We start from the raw sequence: 18,756 nt of genomic DNA on the forward strand, positions 1-18,756 counted from the left end.
CAGTAGAGAGGCATGCCTCTCACACAAAAGCAAACAAGGTAGTATTCACACGATCGCATGTCTAGACATCCCTTTCTGTAACTGCTACTAAAAGATGTGTTTGCAAGGCCCAACACAATGGCTTTGCTGGCAGCATTAAAACATTCAAAACTGCCTCAGAGTTGAGAACCCTTAACCTTTCTAAGTTATTCTTGAATTTTAGTATTTACTGTGCTAGACAGCTGACTTGAATTTTTACAGTATGTAATTCAGATTGTAGGAGGCATTTAAATATAGCTGATTTTACAATAGTGAAATATATTCAAATCAGGACATTTTGGTTCATTTACAACCATTATTTGTATAAAATAATTTTTGATTCGTAACAGAATTTTTTCACGGTCATTTGCTCACAGAAGTCGATGATGCAGAAAAACCATTCCCCCTTAATTTGCACTCCAGCCATACTCACACTTGGTCATCCCAACACTTGTGAGACTTGTGGTTGGAAGAGTGAAGGCTGTGCAGGCCAGTGACAACTGTATTCATGTGAACCGTATCCAAGAGCCAATTTCTGACACAACTATCTAATATTTCAAGTAACAACTAATAACTAAAAGCTGTAAGTTAAAATAGCTAGAATCCTACACTCTCCCCCCTTCAGTAAGAATCAAGAGGTACAATGAACCTTTAGAGCGTAATTCTTTAATGCAGTTTCTTGTGGAGTCTGAGAGGTAAATCACTCAGATGTGTATCTGTATTTCAACAAAAAAGTTAGACCGTATTGAGCTATATTATAGTCTTGATTTCAATTACAGAGCACAATTTCATATACTGATACAAAATGTTTCTGTATTATAGAAATCTGATTCCTGCTCCAAACTGAACACCATCACATATCCTGAAAAGAAACAAACAATAAACAATGTAAGCGATATATAAGGTACTGATGAAATTAAAATCAATTATCCCTACCCCCAAATTCCCAAGGTTTTCAATCTTTAGAAAGTTACAATTCAAATTTTAGCTGACAAAGGCTTTTTTAAATAAATGTTTTGCCAATCTGTCAACCGCATGGAGTATTTACATTTGCAAAATAAAGCCCGGAATTTTCAAATTGCTATTATTCATTCACATTTCACATGAATGCCAAGTAGAAACATAATCCAACTCCTGTATGAAATACAGAGTATCTCACACAATATTCACAGGCAAGAACAGCCCCTCTGAAGCTTTTCTGTTACGTACTATAATATTTGCTTGGTGTAGGATAATTGGTTGCTAATAAATTATTTTGTTCTCTCTTTATCTATAGTTAAAATTGTTTTCATTTTTCAAGCAAAGACATTAAACTTGGTATTTATCCAATCATTTGTTTTTGGAAGACTTAAGAAAATCCCATGAGCTGTCTGAGTGATCATTTCCCCTAAAAAAATAAAACCTGGTACACAGCTATTCATACATTTCAACAGCTGATCTCAAGTTCAATGAACTTTGAAACCGGAGATACAAAGTCTTAAACCAAGAAGTACTATGAAAGCAACATGAATATAGCAAGCTGAAAGAAAAGCATAAAGTGCTGAAAAAATCTCTGAACTGGCATAGAATAATCAAAATTAAAAGGCAGCAGTTCTCTCTGTCAAAACCAGATAGAAGTGCAATAACCTTTAAAACCCGTTACTATTAAAGAAATTGGTGTAAAAGCCAAACCTGTCACCAGACTGTACTCCCATGGGGAAACAGTAGTTAAGTTCTAGTCTAGCAATGTTTCCAAGTCGGAGCACTATTCCGGCACCGTAAGACCATCGGATATACTCCGCCAGCTTCTGCAGGTGAGCTCTGGGACCATCACCTGAAACCAAAAGAGCAGGAGAACATGAATCAAAGTAGACTGTCAAGATGGTCAAAGGCTAACTGGATTTTCAGAGCTGGAAGACAGACTACTTAGGAGCACCTCCTACAGATTCAAAATTTATTTACTACCCACAACTCCCATATATGCCAAGTACCTTAGACTCAAACTACTATGATATTAGTTGGATTGCTGGTTGATCTTAATTTCCTACCATAGGGTACCTACTTGCATGAATCTGAAAAGGAGTACTAAAGACTTAAATGTCTTTAGCTGGTCTCTGTTAGTTTTAAAGTTGATTAATCTGCTTTTCAATTGTGCATAAAGCATCTCCCTCCCATATAGATGCCACTTCTCTTCCATCAATTGAGGTAGACATCAAATACCACTATCCCAAAATTGATTGAAATTACATTGAAAAGTCATACACTAATACACTGAAATATATCTTGAAAAAAGTTGGGGTTGGGAGAAAAAAAGAAAAGTCACATCAGCTACCACACCCTCATCTACACCCCAATGCCACCACTTTTTCTTTAGTTCGTCCCAGAAAACATTAGAATCCCACAAAAGCATCATCTTCCAATCTCCCTTTAGAATGGTGCAAGATAGCAGGTGTTAATCAATTACCACATTGGTCTGCAAACATCACCAATTCATAGATACTACTGTTACCAGCGTAGCTCCCTTTCCTACAAGTTGTGCTTGAACTTCTGTGGAGAGCTAAAAAAATTACTGACAATCTGTCAAATATACAAGTTAATAGCAGCAGCTCTTTGACAGGCACCAAAATATACAGAGTAAACAAACTGCTTTTGAGTAAATACACATGTAACAGCTCTCCTTCTTTTTGCTTTTATATACAGAGAGAAGCAGGTTTTGTTATATACAATTCTATTCAGTCTTACCATAGTTAAGATTGCAGAGGTTTCCAGCATTAAGAAAAAAATGTGTTCGGAAAAGGTCTCCAAAGCCTCCCCGGCCTGGCCGGAAAGGGAGGGGGGTGTATAGATGTAAGCCTCCAGCCCAGTAGGCTTCTCCTCCCAAATAATCACCTATTTAGGGAAAATGTTGGAATAAAAGCATTTACTGTGGAAGATATTAAAAGAACAAGAACATATCCTTAAGTTATTTTTTATTGCACTGCTCTCTCTTTTAGAATGCCACTTGTTTCTAGCTCTCTCCAACTTCACTATTACCAAGTAAAAAATTAGCACTTAAACAATTCTTTAAACCTTCCAAGTGAATTGCCCTTTTTCTTCATTCCCTCACTGGAACAGCCTGAGGCATGCACCTACTTGTGGTTCATCAGAGACTACCTCCTGAACACCTCTGACATACTTGCCTTAGTTTTAAAAATGGGAAATTGATACAAATAAACAGTTAGCTTTAAAATATACTGAATACTGAATCCACTGATAACAGCAAGTCAGCAGCAGAGTAAGGAACACAACTCAGGAAGCTCCTGGCTCTCAAAATGCCTTTGATGATCAGATTACCTTTCCCCTAAGCTACCTGAACAGATGCTGTGTCAAATAGAGATTTAATGTGACTGTTGCTATAACCATCTTTTGGGAACTTTTTCAGCTTGAAGGTTGCTTACTAATTAAAGTGACATACTGGCAGTATGCAAGTTTGAACACACACTTGGTTTACAGAAGTAGCTTATGGCTTAACTAAGAACTACCAGGATTTATTCCATTGTGAACTAATATATAACGACAGATCAAAGACATAACACTTCTCAGATTCAAAGTGCAGAATGAGTGCAATTATTTTTAGGCTATACAAAGCTTAAGGACAGAATTTGATTCTTTGTTACACACTAATATTTACAGTATTGTCAGAGGAGTGGGATTTAGAAGTTTCAGACCTTCACTCTGGGGTCCAATGCTGTACATACTGAATCCACGCACGCTTGTTGGTCCACCAAGGTAAAACCTAGTGAATACAGTCAAAAGTTAATTTAATGCTTCACTTGAAAGGACATATTTGAAACTATCTAGCCATACTTCTAACATCGCTTTTCAGAGTTACAAGTAACTTTGTAATAGGTTTAGTAAAGTATATTTTAAAAATACAAGAAATTAAATCTAAATCCTGATGCATTTGGCAAAAAAATCAAAATAAATGGAAGTATTAAAAATCAAAATCAGTTTTCCATCACCTACAAAGATCAAAACAGAAAGTTTTCCATCGCTGAAGAAGAATCAGAATACTGTCTGATTCGCTGTTGTAATAATATTGATAGAAATACCGTAGTTAAGATCTATCACACGTGAAGTTGACAGTATTTACTGTAAATAAATTTAAGTCTAAATGGTTTCTGCTAGTGATCTTTAAACACAGGTGTTAGAGGGCAAAACCGCCTCAGAAGCCAACACAGTTATAACATGGCTTTACTTCTAAAAATACCTACACTGTTACCGATGCCTGACAGAAAATTCTGCAGATGGTAAATACCATTTTGCAACCATAAATATTGGCAGGCAGAGCTACTACATAGCAAATTATAAATTTATACTACCTCAATATGAAAATCAAAAGCAGGAGGCGTGGCTTGAGTACTAACATGCAATTAAAGCTAACTAGAAACTTACTTACTTCTCCTCAGAACCAGAACTACTACTGCTTCTCTCTTCTACTATAGAGTTTTCTTTCTACATTACCTGGGTTGATTGAAAAAAAATTAAGAAACATTTAAAAAACTTGCCTATCAGCTATACTGGATGGCTTGTCTCCAATAGGTACTAGCATTCCACCCCAAAGTGATGCTGAAAAAACCTTTGGAAAGAAAAATAAGTCATTTATTAATATGTATTACTTAATTTCCCTAAAAACAGAATTAGTAAAATTTCATTGCTCAGTAACAGGCTCAGTAACAGGCAACAGAGATCCCATTAGTCTGACAGTTACAGATGATCACAGTGTATGCATGGATATCACATCATCAGTAATTGTATTTTCAGGAAACTCTTGATCATTGCTGCCCTCTTTCTTTTATGCAGTGCTACATCTTGAAAAAGTCAATACAGCACATTTCAACCCAGTGCTACTTTCACAATAGCTAAAGGGAACACTCATCCAGCTCCTATTTTCTTACAAATTTTCATGTCTTGAAATAAGACAACACTGCTGACATAAATTAATCCTGGCAATTTTAAACCCATAGAAAGCTAAGTCCAGCAAATAGCTACAAAAAAAAAATGTATAATTATTACCTGTCTGTATAAGGCTAGTTAAATGAAACCATCTTCTGCAACTCACTACATTGACATCAAATACACATACATCTTTACTGGTTATCTATACAGTAATTCTTGGGAGCCAAACCACTATAATAAATACTTTTAATCATGTGCCTGCTGCCTGTTTACCAACTGGAAGTACTGCTGCCAGATGGTGAAATCTATTGTCAATACCTAGGCTAAAGGTGTTGACTAATTTCTCTAATTTTACAGCACACTCCTGCTACCTTCTGCCCTGAGAGTCCCTAGGTGCCTGCCCCGCCATTACCAGATGTGAACTCGTAATGTGGTACATGCATATTTGGTTACACAATACACAGCATGTGCAAAAGCCAGTTGCAGGCAAGTCTACACTCATGACCAAGGATCACATAAAATTACGTACACCGTGTGATGAGATACGCTTCACCTTCATTCACAGTGTAGGCCTATTATCAGTCATGGGAAAGAGCAAAGCCCTCTTTGCATAGCCATTAAATTACTTCACAGGAGAACACACTGTCTTTCTCAACTGAAGCTCAGCAAATAAATGTCAGATGACTAGAAGTGCACTCCTCAGGCAATGCCTTTTCTTCCACCACATGGAAGGTGCAAATGTAAAGATGTAGTAAGAAAGAGGTATAGCAATAGCCTTAAAATGCCCTTCTGCATTGGCTTCACTGGTCTAACTCAAGAACTTAATTGCACCGAGTCACCTAAGAATAAAAGCATGAAACAGCAGACCAACAGATCCTTACAGCACCAGTGCATTACATCTGCATTACAGAAGTAGCTTGGAGTTTTTCCGTTGTACTGTTGGCATAATGCTAACATTCTTCCAGTCTCCTACAATTTCTTCATTATTCCAGTACTTCTTAAAAAGCTATCAAGAGGCAGAGATCTTCTCAATGCTTTTTTGTTTTGGGGCTTTTTCTAGTATGTTGGGATGCAAATTATTGTAATCTCTGATTTTTAAATCTTCATAATGGAAGTTGCTGTTTAATTCCCCATTCAGTTATGATACAAGAACTTACTGCACCATCTCCAAGTGATAAAGAACTTCTTTCTAAATACAGGCAGAAATATTTCTAGTATATAGTTAAATTCTTATTTCACTAAGCAGAAAAACACCTATTTCCACCTAATACTAGCTCTATGCTGTTATAGATGCCTGAAACTTAAGACCTCTGTGTTCTGATAAGAAGCTGGAGTACATTAAACATGAAGTTGAAGCGGAGTTATCTAGTGTAATTTCCTCTGAAGGAAATACAGTTGGTATACACAAGAACTGCTCTGCCAACCAAACCAAGACTTCTCCGTGATGATGATATAGGAGTTTGCTTCAAAACCGCACAGTTACTCCAAACCAAAGTACTAACATAGACACCATGCCATAAAAGCTGGGACATGCTCTGCCTACATGGTGGCACACCGCGGTCTTATAAATTTGTCATACTACCACATGTCTCTCTTATTGGAACTTAAATTGTTTATTGTGCACAAATATGAAGAAGTTCAAAATGTTGCAGTGCAAGCTTAGTGTTGTAGTGAAAGCAGCCTTCCCATTCTTGCCCAATAATTTTACATAGAAGAAATAATTACATGGTATGATACCAAAACTAGTAGTCATACTAATGACAAATGACAAAAGAAAACTAAACCAAGACTAGTCAGAATATTCATAACTAGGTGAAAGAGACAGAACAAAGGCTCTAGTAAGTCTCTGAAAAATCACTCTTAAGAAAAATGACAACATTGACATGCCCAACATTACTTCCGAATGGAAAATCGTTCATATAGCTAACTGTCAGACAAGTCATTCTTTCCAAAATGCCCACTTCTCAAGTGACTGGGCACAGCAGGAATGTCAGGTTAAAAATAAAGAGTATTTCACTTCCAAAAAAACAAATCAAGATATCTACACCATCCATCTTTGTCACTTCCTCAGATCAATTACTAAAATATCTTTTAAAAAATTACCGAATCCCAGAGAAGTTGCTTATTCAACTGAAATTCAAAATCCTCTTTTAGAAAGCTCACGTCTCCACCTGTATAGCCAGCCAACTCCTGCAAAGACATAAGTTTATGAAAGTTATAACGGATATGAGATGTTTCTTCCCCCCAAAAGTTCATCATGTCTGCATCAGCATAAGCAGTGTTTTCTGTACAAGTAATACAGATACACTGGTATGGAGAGACAACTGAATTTTGGACCAATGAAAAAACACGCATGACCCTCAGAACAATGAACAGGATTTTTCTCCCCCAAACAGTAAACCAGGCTATTGCTTTCTAAACCATTTTGGAAATAATAGCAAAACAGAATGGAGCTGGAAAATGCAGCATCTGAAATCAAACCTCTTACTATATTTACCTAGGACCTGAGAAGATTTCATATGTACTAAAGCAGGGCTGAAAAACAAGACAGCATTACACCAGTGCTAGTTGAAAAAAAAAAAAAGTGACTGAATCAGCATTAGAGGCAGCATCTAACAAATACTACGTTAACTAAACCCTTAGTTATAACCACCCTTCTCACTCAGAAACAGAATAGTTCACTGCTGATTACAGGAACAGTAGCACTTCCAGTTCTAATGGCATTTCAAAGCAATCTGCTTCTAAAGCATTGCAGAAGTTAATGCTTCTGAAGTATTAACCTGTACAGCAGAAAAGCCAGCTTTTCTAAAAGCTCTGAAAGTAACAAGAGAGAAAACCATTTTCTGTGCCAAAATGATACATGTGTATGCCTTTGAGAGTTATTTTTACCCAGTCTTTCATTTTTAATTCTCAGACTTTCAACTTTCTAAGTAGCAACAGGGCCACAGTCTAGTAGTCTTACGTTACAGTGTTAGAAAACAAGGACTAATACCTACTGTAAAGTGTAAATACTGTCAGGGATAATGTTTCTCAGCTAATAAATAATTTAATGCTAATGGCAAGATAAAATGGCTGTGCTGTTTGACCAATGGTATACAAATGAAAATTTGCCACCATAAAAAAGGTTTCATGATTTTAAAAGGCACACACTGGAAAGATAAAACGACTGGTCATCACTGTACCCTAGACAATTTACGATTAATTTCTAACTTTAGACATTTTTAACATGAACATCAATTAGATAAATTAAGACTTACTCAAACACACTTACAGATAAAATCCAATAATAGCATAAGTGATTGAATATTACCTGATTAATTTTCAGCAAAGCACCTCGTTTTGGTAAGATTGAGGAGTTCCGGGAATCAATTACCATGGCATGCTGAAAAGAATCAAACAATTATTTTTAGGTTCACATATCTATTGAATACCACAGAGTGACACTATTATTTTCCTTCAACTGTGCAAACAGGGGAAGATAATCACAGCTCCAGCTAAGGCTAGTGTAGCTTCATGGATTTGGGAACAATATACCTACAGACCAGCTTAGTTTTGAGTTTAGAGGACACATGAAATACATACATTTATATCTTTTGGCCATGGTATACACCAAAAATACAGCAGCAACAATGCCCCAGTGTAAATCACCAATTTTGTGAGAGTAACCTGCAAATAGTTATCTCCTACAATTTGTAAGCTACACGTTAAAGATGACAAGTGATCAACATCACTATAGGAAACAATATTTAGAAAAGGCACAGCAACTGTAGGCTGAGGAAATTCACTGATCCTGTCTTCTACAAAACAAGACAATTCTGCAAAAAGAGATGGCAGATGACATGGAGGGAGGCCCTGCAGAAAGAACAAGCCAGCCTATGCAACAGTCAAAATGCAACAGTCAACTATGAAAATACGTTTTCTCTTTGGACCTCCTGGATGGCTCTGTGTGAATGACCAAACACAGAAAAAGATGTTTGAAGTAAAACACACTACCTACTAAGACAAAAAGCTCCTTTGGTATCATTCATAAGTATTAGATGATTCAAAATAATGTGTTTTAAAAAACTATCAGGAAAAAGCCTTACAGAGAGAGAAGATTTAAGAGAATGTCCACTTTCTTCTCGAACGGAAAAGGATGCTGTTCTAGCAAGGCAGCCAAGCTCTCTCCACACACCCTCCCACTTCAGTGTGTGATTGGTCTTCCAGATTGGAAACTACAAATAAAGAATTGAGTAAGACATGAAAAAACTTTTGTTACAAAATTGAAATAAACATTTCCCTAAAAAATCTTTCTCTCTAAAGTTTTTTTATACATGAGTCTATGCTTTTTCTTTCCACACTTCTTCGATCAGAGAGAAACCCTTTTTTCATTTCAGACTAATGCTAATTCTGCTCCAGCCAAGACAGTTTCTCCAAGTAGGTGCACACTACTTAATCCATCCCAAATGAAAAATATCTTGAATTGGGCTGACACAGTGAACAAGGCAACCAGCTGCCTCTCTGAACTGATACTTCAAACATTAAAAATTTGGAGAAAAACACATTGGTATTTTTATATGGCCAAAATAAGATTGAATTCTAACAAAAAGACTAAGGTGTATTACCTCTGTCATTTTAAAATTGTTGACCTCTTTCAAATAATGACAAGTTAGCCCTGTGCACAGGTGTTTCAATCATTAAAAAAGTAATCTAAGTATTTGCAAAAGCCAGCTGTGACCTGAATTAAATGTGAAAGATGTGTTCCACAAACACTTGCACTACACTTACATTAAATTCTGTTGATATTCCTCTATCAGTTTCACGAAGAGAGCTCCAAGGGAACTGTCCAGTTACTTTATACAGGTTAACTGAAAAACTGAAACACATTATTGGTAGGTTTGAAAATGAAACTATTTAAGTAGGTGGAGTTTTAAATTATCATAAAAACTTGAGAAACCAGCTCTGCTATATTATTAACAGACCCTCAGGAAAGGAATACATTTAATTATTACTCAATGAAAGATCTTATTAATGGTTTTATATTCCTTCACTAAAAAAAAGTAGTACTCAAAAATGCATCCCCTACTTTCTTTCAAAGTTTCCAGGCTGTGGTTTGAAGAATGACAGGCCATATGAAGTTTCCTTTGTTCCGTAGGAGAACTGGAAGGTTACCTTTTCAGCACGTCCAAAGAGATTTGGGAACTTGAGCCCAAGTACCTATGGAAAATTAAAAAAAAAAAAAAAAAACGACTCACATTTCATATAGTTTGATGTCTTGCATCTTAATAGTATGCTGAAGACAAGCATATCTACCAAAAGAATGAGAAATGAAGACATAAAAATACTTGTAACTGAATATTTCTTTTAAGTTAGATTTCTCTTTGCACTGGCAGCAAAAGCCATCACAGTAGCACAAGTTACAGTTAATCACCTAATTTTTATTGCTCTCCAGTAGCTGCTGACTTAATCTGCATTCTCACTGTATCATCAGTACTGCTATTCTTTCAAGCAAAATCTCTCAGCCAGTCTCAAAGCCCAGGAGAATAAGTCTTTGGCATAACAAGCAGCTGCTCTGGAACTGCAAACCTTCTAGCTGATCATCAGGAAAACTACTTGTCAGGTAGGGTTCATCAGAACCACAGCAATAAGCCAATGGAAAATTATCAATACAGAGCCACTTCCCTGTATTTTTGTTTTGAGTAACAAGATACTTTTGCAATCAGTCCTGATGGCAGTACAACGTACCTATACAATTCTCCAGAAACTAGTTAAACACTTTTGCCTGTTCTGACACAAATTCCTTGTACCCCTTTGGCAGCTCTTGGCCCTTTGGCAGAAAGGATAGAGGTTTCCTCCAAGCACAAACACACTACCAGGAGTGTTCTATTGTTGTGTGTTCTATTTTAAAAGAATGTAAAAAAGCTAACAAATCCTGACTGCCTTTGTCTAACAGCTATTGGAAGCGAATCAGTCACCTGAACGTTGTGATGATGGCTACTATGCAATTATCCAACTAACCATAAAGGTCTGTTAGTATGAAATATTAGATCTATAGGCTTCACATGAATTTAAGGGATTAGAATAAATGTCAAATCTATTTAATTCTTCAGGAAACCTAACCTCTGCTGCCAATACCAGTGTATACGAGTCATGCTTTTATCTCATTCAAACGTTTTACCTCCCTGTAACAAATTAAAATCAAGGAAAAGGGGAAGCTGAGTACAAAAAGAGAAACCAAAATAGCTTTCAGACTATTTTCAAATGCACTAGAACCAACAAGGAGGACTCCCCACTGGTTTCATTCAGGCCACAACACCCTGGACATTGCTCTCAGCAGCAGAGCTGCATAAGCAGCTTTCAAGTCACTGAGTTCCTATTCTCCCTGCACTTGCAAAACACCACCTGAGTCATGCTGTATCTTATCCAGGTTAAAAATACCCCTAAGAAGAAAAGGATGAGCCCCTTGATCTGGCTTATCTACCAGCCTCAGGCACCGCTGCACTGTGCACATGAGAAAGCAGAATGTGTGCAGGAATGAGCACCTGAAAGCATGATCTGCTTACACCAGCACTACTGTTAAAAGCACATTAACAGAACAACAGTACAGCTGTTACTTTTTGTGTCAATTGGTAAATATTTTTCACAAAATATTTTAATCTGATGCATCCTCAATTGAATCAAATGGAAACAAGTTCCACAGTTTATACGGTTCTGGAAAACCTCGCATTTTGCAGCCCAGAATAATTGGTACTGGGCTAAAATAGTGAAAACCAAAACCAATTTCTAAGTCAAACATAAAGCCTTTTGACTGAGAAGAAAAACACTTTAAATAGGTCTCATAGAAACTAAATGCCAAACTCCTTACTAATCTCTCCAGTAGATAAAGCATCTTAAATATTATCAAGAAATAATTTAAATCATTTTAAGAATTAAAAAATAACATACTGACGTGGAAGCTACAGCATTCTTCCTTAGCTCAAAATAGGCTTTTGCTGAATGAAAGCCTGACTAATACAAAGACTCTTTAGAGACAAAGGTCTGGCAAAGCCTTAGTAAAGCTGGATCAAGAAAATAATTTGGCTTGGGTCAAGTCCTCACTTATTTAATCACCAAATTCCTTGCTAGGTTTGAAACATGGGGAAATCATGAAACATAAGAGGAATATCAAAAGGAATTAATAATTATTTTAAATAATCCATACCATACTGCCTTCATTGTTGCCAACCATGGTGTTATAGCTTCCAGTTAGTCTTCTCAATTCTGTTACCTCAAAGGTTACATCTAAACCATTTGGAAGGGCGTCATCTCCTACATAAAAAAACAAACATATGTTATCTTTAAAGAGCTATTTAAAAAAAGGCAGACAGAAGATTAATTGAATCATGTGAAAACTGGTTGAATTAAATGATAATAAAAGTCTATATTACAAAGAAAAAATGGCTTGAGAAAAAGATGTCGTTTGGATAAGAGTGCAGAGTCTGGTTCAATCATAGCATGACTGGCTTTAATCATCAACATGTTAGTTTAATTATGAAATAGTAACATTTGTTTGTTACCTACCCACTAAAAAAAAAAAAAGAAGTACACAAATTCTTACATGAGAATAAACAGAAATTGAAGTGGTCCAGGCATGGCAAGAAGAACACCATCACTAGGGCAGAGCCCCAGCACTCAGCAGGTAAGTGCTGAACAGCAGAAACTGCCCAGTTCCCTCAGGGCTCTGGCTACGGTAGCTGTTCCAAAACACAGCTGTCAAGGGTACCTAATTCTGCTTGAAGCAAATGGGACAGCATCCCATTACCAGCAACCTTTGGGACTGCACTGTGTTTGCTTCTCAGTAACACAACTTTCCTCTGCTGAAGAGAACAGCAACGAGTTTGAAAAGCAACCACAAGCCTGGGAATGCCAGCTGAGCCTTACTGTGAAACCTGTGTACATTCAGCTGCCCCTTACATACTATAAGACAATTTTTAATCACAAGCACTGATACAATTACTAGTATTTCCTTAAGCATCAAGGACGTGCTGATGTAATGTCAGTTATGTGATGTGTAATATGTGGAAGTACAGCACACACTTTCAAGCTTTTCCTCAAGTGTTCCTCTGAAACTTTGGATTAAGTGATGTGTACTGTAATTATTTTAGTGCTGGAAATTCCCTCATTTTTGCATGTATACAAGTAATACTTATATACACGTACACCTATATACAGACACATGCAAATACATCTTCTTCATAAGGATAATGGATGTAGATATATATATTCATGTATATAGCACACCTACATGTACATCGGAAATATATAAAGGTATATGAGAAAGTTATATACACAAAAAATGTCCAACCCATTACACAGGGAAATATACATTATAGGTATGCATGTGTCTATGTGCATATGAGAAAAAAGGTGAGGATTAGTGAGGCAATACACACCTTGACAGGTATCAATCAGAACCTCTACCTGTCTAAAGATTCCTAGACGAAGCAACTTTTCACGAGCTTCATGTGATTTTCTCATCACCTACAGGATGAGATAAGTAGGTCAGTCATAGAATCATAGAATAGTTTGGGTTGCAAAGGACCTGCAAAGATGATCTAGTCCATTTGAGTCTTTTAGGTTACCAAAAACCAACCAGGATAAAATAGTTAAAATGCAGCTAAGTCATACAATGTTCACAGATTTTGTATACAAAGACACTCATATGCGCCTCCGAAACAGATCACAACCCCTTTAACACTTGAATCTGTAAAGAAATAAATTAAACCCAGAGCATCCAGCTCAATTCTAACCTTTTGCTTCCTAATTGCTATAATACTTAAACCTATTATTCAAATAGGTTTCAGTAGTTAAAACTTATACACCTATTTACAGGGCCCATGCTTTCCAGCAAAAAACCCAAACACCCTAATCTGTTTAAATTAACCAATTAACAGGTCTAATTGCCAGCCATACTCCAGAAGAAATTACCACCTAAAAGTGCAAGGACATACAGACTAACTCACACTTTGATCCATTGTGGAGACTGGCATCAGTTACCTGTGCTAAGATCCAATAATTTATCTTAAGCAAATTAACTGAAAGTGTCACCTACATAGTTAGCAACTCTCAAGAGTGAAGCTGAAAAAATATCTCAGAGTGCTGTTTGCCATCTCACAACATCTTTGAGCTGAATACATCAGAAAATACAGTATCTGCCAGTATTTCATATTTAAGACTGGCTTCCATATCACAAGATCAGAATCATCACAAAACTTGACGAAGTTGCCCCATGCCTGAAGGGACTAGCCCAAGGCAGGAAAAGAGAGAAAATCATAACCTGAATTTTTAAACAGTAGGTCTGATATTCACTACGGTACTTACATCAATGAGATTTTTAGCCTTGAAAACATCAGAGATTTCATACATGATAATATCATCTTTGGTCCTTCCAAGTCCATCGAAGTGCACATGCTGAACCACCACCTACAAAGAACAGATGTTTAAACACAAATACTGAATCTGCATCTAATAATGAGTATCGAAATCACCAATGCGGAAAAAAATATTGTTGCCCAAGTGAAAAACCGTGAGGATTCCTAGGCTAATTACTTCTAACTTACATTACGAGAAATCAGTGCTATCTACAATTCTGGAAAGTTATTCCTTTAACATGAAAATTAGAAAGAACTCGAATACCAAAGCTAATACTCGCTGTAGCAGAAGAGACAGTAATAGACTGTAGCTGCTGGGATTTTAGTAGTTAAGTGTTGTATAGACAAATAAGTCACTGCAGAAATCACACTGAGATATTAAGACACGTAAGACAAAATATGTAGTTAGTCATAGTTATGTCTTGTATCAGCTACACATAAGCAAAGAGTTAAAATAAAAAACAAACAAACCTACAAGCCATAAATATTTAAACTCTAACTATTAAAATTATTACTACCACTGGAGCATTGTAGTTTAAAATGCATATTAAGATCACTAGCATTTTGAGGTTTTATATTTTTTTAAAATCATTTATCTTGTTATATAATCATCTGAGATTATTTTATCTTAAAATTCACAACACACTCCAGGTTAGCCAGTACAAATGGACTACAGTGATTGCACTTCCCTTATTTTTCCAGCCTTTTCAGTGTATTATCATTTTAGGGGTGTCAAAAAAAAAATCTGCAAATGCTTCATGTATTCACATATAGTAAAAATAGGAGAATAAGAACAACCTAGCATTACTGCAAATTGCTTTAAAAAACCCTATCAGAACATATACATAAAGAACTAAATAAAAATCAAATGCTATTACCAAGCTTCTAGTGAGGATGACTCTGAATAGCAGATAAGAAAGGAAAATTTTAATAAAAACTAAGATAATGCATGATATATCTTACCCTTCTAGCATGGCTAAACATATCACGGGCCAAGACAGACATGCTCTTACATGTGAAATATTTGGAAAAAAAAGAAGTTACCACCCTCTGCAGGAGTTAGTACTTCCCTTAGTAACATAATTCATGTGGTGGCAGTTTACCCTAACCTGGCTAATACTGCACTCTAGCAAATTAAGGACAGGTGCTTGGTTTGCTCCTCAGCAGTGCTGCAGAAGCAGTAATCTCTTATGAGAGAGAGGGGAAAGTAGCATCTAGAAACAGGTCTATTAGCTCAAAGCTGAATTTTAATGACAACTCCTGTGGTAGGAAAAAAAAAAGAACAGGAACTAGACAACATCAGATTAAATTCAAAGTACCAAATTTAAGTCTTTCACCTTTAAGTCTAAACCACAGTTTAGAAAGTTCCCTTAGGAAAAACAAGCAAGCAAGAGTGCAAAGACATTTCTATTAAAACAAAATTCAGGATGTTGTTCAGGTACTTACATCTTTGTTTTCGAGAATTTCCTGCTTGGCCTCAGGTTCAACTTCAACCAGTTCAGCTTCCTCTCCCAAGGCACCAAAGTCTGTCCCACCCACTGGAAGAGGTTCCAAACTCTGAAAGCATAAAAGAAAACTGCATTTAATATGGTATGTTGATTTGTGATTTATGCCTTTTGCAAAGGGAAAAAGCTATGGTTCTGTGCTCAACAGATCATGAGGGGGAAAAAAGCAAAAGAGAAGAACTAAAATGAGGGGAATTACCAGCACACTTGTTACCTACCTGGTTGCTGAAATTTTTGATGAAAGCTGAACAGCTTGCATGCTGAATGATTTCTCAAAAATACTCTGCACTCTTCCAAAAATAACCTTATTTTTAAGGGATACTTCCCACATTAAAGATGAATTCTACCTTCTTAAAAAGAAATTCTAAAAAATCAGGGCGTCACTACTTAGTTTGTGTTTTCGAGAGGGAGAAGAGTGTGAATGTTGAACAACAAAAAAAAAGGTGTTTTCAGCATGTTACTTTGCATATATTAATATGCTTTTATATTTTAGTATTTCTTTTAAAACTATACTTCCAAGTAATGCTCAAGAACCTCAGGCCCTATCCATCAGAGGTGAACATGTAAACCAAAATGGTCTCCAGCACAGCATAGTTTTATTTACTATACCAGAAAGAGTCCTAAAATAAGACTTATCAGAAGATAATGGATTCAAGCATGACTGAATAGAGGGTTACTTGCAAAAACAGAGGTCAGGATTGGATAACTCGGTAAATCTACTTTTAGTCTTCAGTCACTAATACAGCACTTGCTGCGTTATTTAAAGTCTAGGTGTTTTGCTGGAATAGTAAATTGCTGTTACATATCAGAATCAAGTTAAATGAAGACAGAATCCTTTCTCACTCCCAGTAATTTTCAGGCAAACGTGAAACACTCTGCATCCACGCAATATTGTATATCAGTTTATACTAAAGATGGATGCAAAAACCAAGAATATGAGAAAAAAAATCTGAAACAGATATTAAACTAGTCATAGTAATTAGATACTCTGGAGCCTTAACAGCCCCCTGCAGCAAGATATTCCTCAGTCCAATTACACACTATGTACAAGCCTGCTGGTTTTCAACAGGCTCACAGAAAAGAGGTATTCTATCTGGGATTTTGAGGAATCATCCAGACCATTCTTAGCCCCCAAAGAGGTCAGTCACTCATTAACCACACCTGAATTATCTACATCACAGTTTTAAACAGCCCTATGCAGGCTCCCCATGGTTGTTTTAAGGGGAAGGTAGTTTAAGCCAAATTCTCAAGGTATTTCACCAAATGGACTTAAGATTTGCTCTGTGATTCCTTTGCTTTAAAGTCAACAGCACCATTGACCTTTTTGACATTACACCGATATTCTTAAGCTGGACTTCCTCATAATCTCTCATGCACAGCTCTTCCACTTTTCCATACAGCAGAATGCTCAAGAGTGGGCTGCTTATCTAAAATTATCCTGAGAGAGGCTTCTGTATTGAAGCCTTGACTCATGGAGAATTCAATGCCTTCCTATAGTATTTCAGAGCGTATGTATCCTTATTCTTTGAAATTCTTTTCTGATGTCTAAGACACACTTTTTCTCATGCCATTATGACCACTACTTCTTGTCCTACCACAACAAACACTGAAATCTTAATGCTGCTTCTTTAAACAATGGTATAGGGATTTGGAGAGTTATGCTTGTGTTCACGAGGATCTCCAAGCGCTTCAGGCATGTGAGACACAACAGATCTCTTTAAGCAATATTGCTGTTTTCTGGGGAAGCGCAAACCTACAACCTCCACTTCTGACTGCGTGAGAGCTGCAGTTGTGGGGTAGTTTCTCTTTGCTTCGTGGTTTGGGTTTTTTTTTGTTGTTGTTGTTGTTTTACGTTTTTGTTTTTTTCTCTTTTCATTTACGCATTGTGGCTCTTGCCAGCTCCCGGCGGCAAGGTCAACCCCGCCCGCCGCCAGGGAAGAAGCAAAAACATAGCAAAGGAAGGGAAGTCAAGGCCCCACCGAGCACTGGGACGGCGGCAGCCGAGCCCGGTCCGGTCGGGCCGGGCCGGGCCGGGCCGGGCCCCTTCCCTTCCCCTACCCCCTCCGCCTGCCAGCGGTTACCAGCCTGGCTGCCCCCGGCGGCGCTGGGCACGGAGCCCCGGCGTGCCGCCGCCCGGGCCTGCGCGTAGGCCCTCGGGCAAGGCAGAGCACAGCGGCCCGATCCTGATCCCGGTCAGCCGCGCTACGGCCGGCGCTCACCCCCGGCCCGGGCTTGGTCTGAAGGTCGCCGAGCACATCTGTGCTCTCCCCTCGGCGACCTTCGGGCCAGGCCCGGGCGGAGTGCCGGCCCCAGGACTCCCCTCCCGCCCTCCCCGCTGCCCCGCGGCGCTTACCCGGGCGTGCACGGTGCCCATGGCGGCGTGGGGCGGCGGCGGCAGCCAGGAGCAGCGGGGCGGCACGGGCTTTGGGCCGCTAGAGCTCAAGGCCGCAGCATGGGGGCGGCCATGACAGGCAGCACCGCCCCGACCCCCATTAGCCGGGAGAGGGGGAAGAGGCGGGGCGAAGCTTGCGCTCCGCGGATGTAGTACGGGGGCGGTGGGAGCGGGGGCGCTGCGGCCAGGAGCGGGGCGAGGGACAGGGATTGTGGGGAGGTCACTGCCTGAAAAGCCAATCGCTTTTCACGTGTATCCCCTTCCAGCAGCAGGCTAAAGCCCAGGCACTGCTGCCAGGTGGAGGCGGGTGATCAAAACTAAACACCTCCGAGTTTGACAAGAAATGAACTGACGTTTCAGCGCCGACCATGGCAACAGCTCACTGGGCCCCACGGCATCAGGCTGGTCATCTTACACTGACGCTAAAACTTAGTGTTTTGAATTAATTAAAACAGTTATTTAGCACTGTGACCTGCACTGTGCTAAATTACTGAGTTTTAACTAAGAAAGGAGGCGTCAGTCACTTTCTCACTTC

At 38.2% G+C, this 18,756-nt stretch overlaps 1 protein-coding gene across 1 annotated transcript; it reads right to left on the reverse strand.

Annotated features, from left to right (window-relative positions):
- Positions 1-668: 668 nt before the first annotated feature.
- Positions 669-18,349, reverse strand: SAMM50 (SAMM50 sorting and assembly machinery component). Its single transcript, XM_068401540.1, has 15 exons — positions 18,183-18,349; positions 15,771-15,881; positions 14,275-14,376; positions 13,347-13,434; positions 12,116-12,222; positions 10,001-10,131; positions 9,703-9,790; positions 9,021-9,149; positions 8,246-8,317; positions 7,039-7,125; positions 4,545-4,615; positions 3,705-3,772; positions 2,740-2,886; positions 1,690-1,831; positions 669-880 (listed from the first exon to the last, which is right to left on the reverse strand). Exons 1-15 carry the CDS (start codon positions 18,201-18,203, stop codon positions 835-837), a joined length of 1,410 nt encoding a protein of 469 aa, XP_068257641.1. The 5' UTR covers positions 18,204-18,349; the 3' UTR covers positions 669-834.
- Between the last annotated feature and the right edge of the window lie 407 nt (positions 18,350-18,756).

Source organism: Nyctibius grandis, chromosome 5 (genome assembly GCF_013368605.1).
Source record: "Nyctibius grandis isolate bNycGra1 chromosome 5, bNycGra1.pri, whole genome shotgun sequence".
NCBI classification, from domain to species: domain Eukaryota; kingdom Metazoa; phylum Chordata; class Aves; order Nyctibiiformes; family Nyctibiidae; genus Nyctibius; species Nyctibius grandis.